Source organism: Anguilla anguilla, chromosome 4 (assembly GCF_013347855.1).
Source record: "Anguilla anguilla isolate fAngAng1 chromosome 4, fAngAng1.pri, whole genome shotgun sequence".
In the NCBI taxonomy this organism is placed as follows: domain Eukaryota; kingdom Metazoa; phylum Chordata; class Actinopteri; order Anguilliformes; family Anguillidae; genus Anguilla; species Anguilla anguilla.
The window spans coordinates 3,995,674-4,001,488 of NC_049204.1; the positions used below are offsets into that span (position 1 = coordinate 3,995,674).

At 50.1% G+C, this 5,815-nt stretch overlaps 1 protein-coding gene across 1 annotated transcript in view; it reads right to left on the reverse strand.

Annotated features, from left to right (window-relative positions):
- Positions 1-205: 205 nt before the first annotated feature.
- gipc3 (GIPC PDZ domain containing family, member 3) overlaps positions 206-5,815 on the reverse strand; it is a 15,936-nt gene continuing 10,326 nt past the window's right edge. The window contains exons 5-7 of the mRNA XM_035415798.1: positions 3,369-3,478; positions 2,652-2,733; positions 206-424 (exon numbers count right to left, since the gene is read on the reverse strand). Coding sequence (XP_035271689.1) covers positions 273-424; positions 2,652-2,733; positions 3,369-3,478 — 344 coding nt within the window. The 3' untranslated portion in view covers positions 206-272. The remainder of the gene's footprint in view (positions 425-2,651; positions 2,734-3,368; positions 3,479-5,815) is intronic.

The following is a 5,815-nucleotide window of genomic DNA, read 5'->3' on the forward strand; positions in this document are numbered from 1 at the left end:
GCCTGGACCAGCTTAGGCCTCTATCTGAGCCTCGGTTAACTGTTAATTGTCGGTTGACCGTTACGGCGATAAAATAGCATATTGAATTTTTTTTAGCCGGCAGGGTGCTAGGACCTCTGGTGTGTTGTGAGAATATGGTTTGAGCAGATACAAACCCTATTTGTGTGGGTGGATGGGTGGGTGGGCGGGTGGGCGGGGCATGGTAGCCAAGCAACAGGGTCAGGGGTGGTGAGGAGAGAAAGGGGGGCGGGGCTTGGGGGACCGACCGCTCGCTACACTCGACCGTTTTTCACGTCCCCTATAGCGCCCCACACGTCGAACAGGAAGACGTCGGGGAAGGCGAAGTCTCCCAGCACTGAGTCCAGGGCCTCCGCGAAGTCGTCCGGATTCTTCTTGTCTTTTCCCGCCTCCACGATGGTGGTGGCTAAAAAAAAAAAAAAAGAAGAAGAAAAGCACAAATTTTTTTAATTTCTGGTTGTGAATATGGGCTAAACCGCCAAATAACTGTGAAATTAAAAGGTCTCGGCTGTTTTAATTTTAAAAATCTCTGTGAGGGGATACTGACAAATCACCCGTCCTCTTCAGATTCTGATCAGTCACTCACTGCAGAGCCTTTACGAAACTCTGGAAAACTCGCTGGCTGGCCCAGCAAGGCCACAGTCAGCCGCTCTCCTCTCCTATTGGTGGTCTGAGGTCACCATTGTGAGGTCCTGCAATTGCTGGAGCCACAGCAGGTTATGCGATGGAGCCAAAATGGCCGCATGTGGTGTTAAAAAAAAAAAAGGGGCCTTCTGCTCAGAGGTACCCAGTCTGTTCTTGAGAGTGAACCTACGCCTTCCAATTTGCGAAGAAATTCAGCGTGAGAACCATTTGTCGATGCCAAAAGCCGCGCATTAATTCAACCGGTGGCCTTTTCATGAAGACAAACTGCTCGGCACTCCAGGAAATGCACTGGCTCCAGCAGCGAAGAGGTTTCCTCCTCATTTAGGGATAAACAGGGAATTATTGAGAGTGCTTACTGCATCCCTTTTAACCTTCTAATCTTTCCGATCTCTCCCGCCCTTCCTCTAGGATCCTGGCTGACAATAACACTCCGAGATGCCAAACAAGGAACACGCTTTTTTTTTTTTTTTTTTCTTAATCCAAGAGTACATTAAATTGCCTTTTAAATTGCTTTCTTCGTATCCGATACAAAATGGTTGTTTTCATTTCTCTAGAAGCATGTGGATGAGTAAATCATCCTGCAATTAGCAAAAATAAATTGTAAAATAAAAAAATGAGTTTTCAGACATAGGCGTAGGTTCCATTTAAGCTTTTGGGGGGGGAGACACACTGCTGCTGCCACCTAGTGGCACATAGTCAAACATCAAGTCACACAAGCGCACCCGCTAGCCTAGCAGTGAATTCATATGGAAGCAATAGAGTGGGGTGGCACGTCTCCCTGTCTACCCCCAAACCCTATGCATGTTTTCAGCATACACCCAGCACCTCTAGTTGGTACCTGACGTTCTCTGTCGCAGAAGTACTCCTCCTTTGGCAGTGTTTGGGCAGTTGCCCAAACGCAGGTATGCGCGCAGGGCCCCAGGGGCCAATAGTAATGAGGTCTGCGTGATCGATGGGGCCTTTCTTCCCTTATCTCTCTGAGGCAGCGAGAGAGAAGGGGATGGGAAAACTGGCAGCTCATGTCGCTGGTATGAGGAGCGGAGCCTTGATGAGAAAGCTTAGCAAACGCCGCGCATTCCGTTTGCCCCGCCAGCCAGGCCCGGACGGCGACCCGGCCTTGTAAGGAAGCGGTGGAGAGGAGGTCCTCCGGAGGAGGAGTGTGTCTGTGGAGCAGGAGCTCACGACTCCGGAACATTCCGCGCTTTCGCTTCCTGACGATTACTCCGCCTCCCCTTTTTTAAAATTTTTATTTTTTTATTTTTTTTATACAGCGGTGCTGGTTTCGCTTTGATATCTGGGCCGTGGTCAAAAAAGCTTTTCGTGAAGGATATGCAACGTGGCCGAAAGTATGTGGACACCTGACGCATCCAACGTCTCATCCAAAATTATGGGCATTAATGTGGAGTTGGTCCACCTTTGGCTGCTATATATATATATACTCCTATGTAGCCATTTCAGCTACTTGAGGGCTAACAGTGCCCCCTTCTGGAGAAGCTTCAGCCAGCCTGAGTGAGTGTGTGAGTGGGTGAGTGAGTGAGTGAGTGAGTGAGTGAGTGAATGTGTGAGTGTGAGTGAGTGTGTGAGTGAGTGAATGTGTGAGTGAGTGAGTGAGTGAGTGAGTGAGAGCGTGAGTGAGTGAGTGTGTGAGTGTGTGTGAGTGAGTGAGAGCGTGAGTGAGTGAGTGTGTGAGTGAGTGAGTGAGTGAGAGCGTGAGTGAGTGAATGTATGAGCGTGAGTGAGAGCGTGAGTGAGTGTGAGTATGTGAGTTTGTGAGTTATAAGCCGGGTCCATTACGTGCTTCATGTCTAAAAAGCCTTTTGTAAAACAGGAACTACATAAGAGGGCACTTCCTTACCCTACCCTGCATTGTGTGAGAGAGATGATTTTTTTCCCCTTCAAGAGCAGACGTTGGTGTGAAACCCCAGAATGCACCAGGCCTCATTCTGCAGCCCTGCCTGCTGCCGTGGAAACAGGGCCTTAAATCTCACCCAGCTCGGGGTCCCGGATGCCCATGTAACTCTCCAGCAGGTCGTCCACCTTCTTAGTGGCCCTCTCCTCAAACTCGTTCGGCTGTGAGGAGAAAAAAAAAAACACGTCTTAGCGAGTGAAGGCCTGTTGATACTGCTGCCAAAGTCTAAACACAAAGGCTACTCTCTCAGGACTTTCAGAGGGACATGTGGGGGAAAAGGGACAGTGCTGGTGTAGTATGTAGTATGCGTAATAGTTAGGGAAATGGGTTGATTCCACCCCACATATCCACTGACGTAAAAACATTCAAATTTGATCCCATTTTCGGTAAATTCTTTAGGGCAGTGATACTGGCAGCCCGCAGGCTCTTCTGGCTTTTGTTGTTACTTGGCTCTTAATTGATCAGTTAAAGCAGTCGATTACACAGTTAACTCACCTCACCTGGTTTCTAGGGTCTGAGTTGGTTGCTTATTATTAAGGCGAAAACAAAAACCAGCAGGCCGTACGACTGTCAGACCCAGTGAGTGACGATCACCGCGATATGGGGCCTTGACCAAGTGCATTGTGGGTTGAGCGGATGTTCACCGGCCCAGGAAACTCCTGGGACTGACAGTTAGCCGCCCGCGGTTGAGCAGAGGGAAGGATGGAGGGCGTGTGGGACTCGAGCATCTGGCTCGGCCTTTCGTAACGTCTCCGGTGCTGCTCCCGTGGAAACGGCGGTCGCCGTGGGAACTCACCACTTCCTGCACGGTGGCGGCGCCCTTGGACCTGAGCCGCAGAGTCTCGCGCCCGCTCGCCAGCTTCCCCTCGCTGGACTTCGGCGCCCTTGTCCTCTGGCCAATCATGTCTGGGGGGGGGGGGGGGCGGGGGGGGGGGGGGGGTCATGGAGGGTGGGGGGGGTGCGATGGGGATCAGGGGAGGAGGACAGAGGTAAGGCTGTGTTATGCTTTCCACGCCTTCAGAGAGTATTCAGACTCCGCCCCCTGGGGGGTTTGAGGGTTTCATGTCAGTCACTGATTGGCTAAAGGGTGTACACACATTGCTCCAAAGACCTAAAGTGGCTACTGATTGCATTGAAGCCACAAAAACATTTACATGGTCCTCCAAGCCTGGAGTTTGAGACCCATGAATGATACTCACTGTGCTGTCAAGGCACCTGTGCGTCATAATACTCCAGAACAGCAGGTGGCAGCGTAAACTCATTATCAGCTCTCACAGTTTAGCATTCAGAAAGATGTAGAACAAGAAGGCCACTTATTAATGTAACACAGTGACGGAAGTGAGGTCTTTAGCAGCAAGCTTCTCCCATCTTTTCAGTCAATGGATCACACCATGTAACAGTCTATTGAGGCCTCTGTGGGCGGTGCATGCGAACACTTGAATGTCGCCAACGCTCACTTGCGTTCTGGCAGCTGTCGTGTGCCGTTTGTTGCCTCGGCGATCGCGTGCCGCTTAGCGCTGAAAGCCGGGAAGTTGTGCGTGCGGCTTCTGTTTCTCTGAGGCTGTACCGCTAGCACGTAGCTTAACCGCCGAACACCGGCGAGCGCGTCGAGACACGAAACGGGCGGGACTTTTATAGGACTTTTATAGTCTTCGGGAAATTTGACTCACAACGGAGGAACAATAACGACAAACCCGGGAGAATGCGTGCAATGCAGGTTTGGACGGCCGGCGGGGCGGGGCGGGGGGCGGGGGTCAAGGCTGACTCAGGTCTTCCTGTTCGAGTGGGCGAGTGTCTGGAGGTCAAAGGTCACAGACGCGGCTGGGCGGGGGTGGCGGGTCAAATAGGGCGCCCGGTCTTGGCGCCTCGTTACATTGAAACTGACGTGCCAGCCATTATGGCCTGTTGGATGTTTGCGCCGTTGCCAAGGTTACCCATGTGCTTCCATTTAAAGCAGAAGGTACCAGAGAGTCGATGAGAGTCCTTGATAAGGTTGTGACAAGGGGAGTCACAGAGGACATCAAAGGACATGAAAGCAGGCGTCCCAGGCCCCCAAACTGCGATTTCGCGCTATTCTTTGAGCCGCCCAGATCTCAGCCTGGACTCCCTGCAGGCCAGCAGGCCGACAAAACGATCTGAAATCGTCACGGAAACGGTTCAGATAACCGAAAATGGCCCGCTTCAAACACATGCCCCGCTCTGTTTGTTTACCGAAACGTCCTGGAAAATTCCTGAAAAAGTGTTTGTGTGTCCAACACCATCAAAACACCATTAACCACCCCCCCCCCCCCCCCGCCCCCCCACAAAATCTGTGTCTCCTCTGCGATCCTGTGTCTCCCCAAAATAAATTTTGCCAAACTGGGCTGTCTGGAAAGAGTTCATCTGTATGGTATGAAGAGAAGATAAATATACACAGGGAGAGTGTTTTCTGAACATAACCTGATTCTGTGAATGAACCATCATATGGCCATTGACTTCTGCTAATGTTGACTTGCATTAAATTTGTTTAAAAGCTGATATTTTAGAATTAAAGTGAAAATGTTAAAGCCAAAGCTTGTTTAAAGAACTGAATTCAACCAATAATAACTTATAAAGTGCATATCCAAAGACAAGTGGGTTAGGCTAACTGGAGACTTTCAATTGGGGCGACATAGCTCAGGAGGTAAGAGCGGTTGTCTGGCAGTCAGAGGGGTTGCCGGTTTGATCCCCTGCCCTGGGCGTGTCGGAGTGTCAATGAGCAAGTCACCTAACCCCTAACTGCTCTGGTGAATGAGAGGCATCAATTGTAAAGCGCTATATAAATGCAGTCCATTTTACCATTCAATTGCCCAGAGGTGTGAGAGTGAGTGGTGTGTGTGCCCTGTGATAGATTGGCGGCCTGTCCAGGGTGTATTCCTGCCTCTCACCCACTGCACGCTGGGATAGGCTCCAGCACCCTCCCGTGACCCTGACCAGGATAAGTGGGTATAGATAATGAATGGATGGATGAATACCTAATTGGGCAAGATAGTGAAGGAAAGCAAAAATTCCAAAATACCGAGTGGCAATTAGTGAAGGGCCTTTTCTTCTTCTCTTTAAGCACAAATCATCTTTTATACACTCTGCAGGATGTTCCGGGTGCATTCAGGAGTGTAATTACAAGTGCTTTGAGAACGAAAGCCAATCCATCATATTCAAATATCCAATTAGCGCATGTTATAATGGCAATCATAGGATCTTTAATTATTAAAGGCAACAATTTGC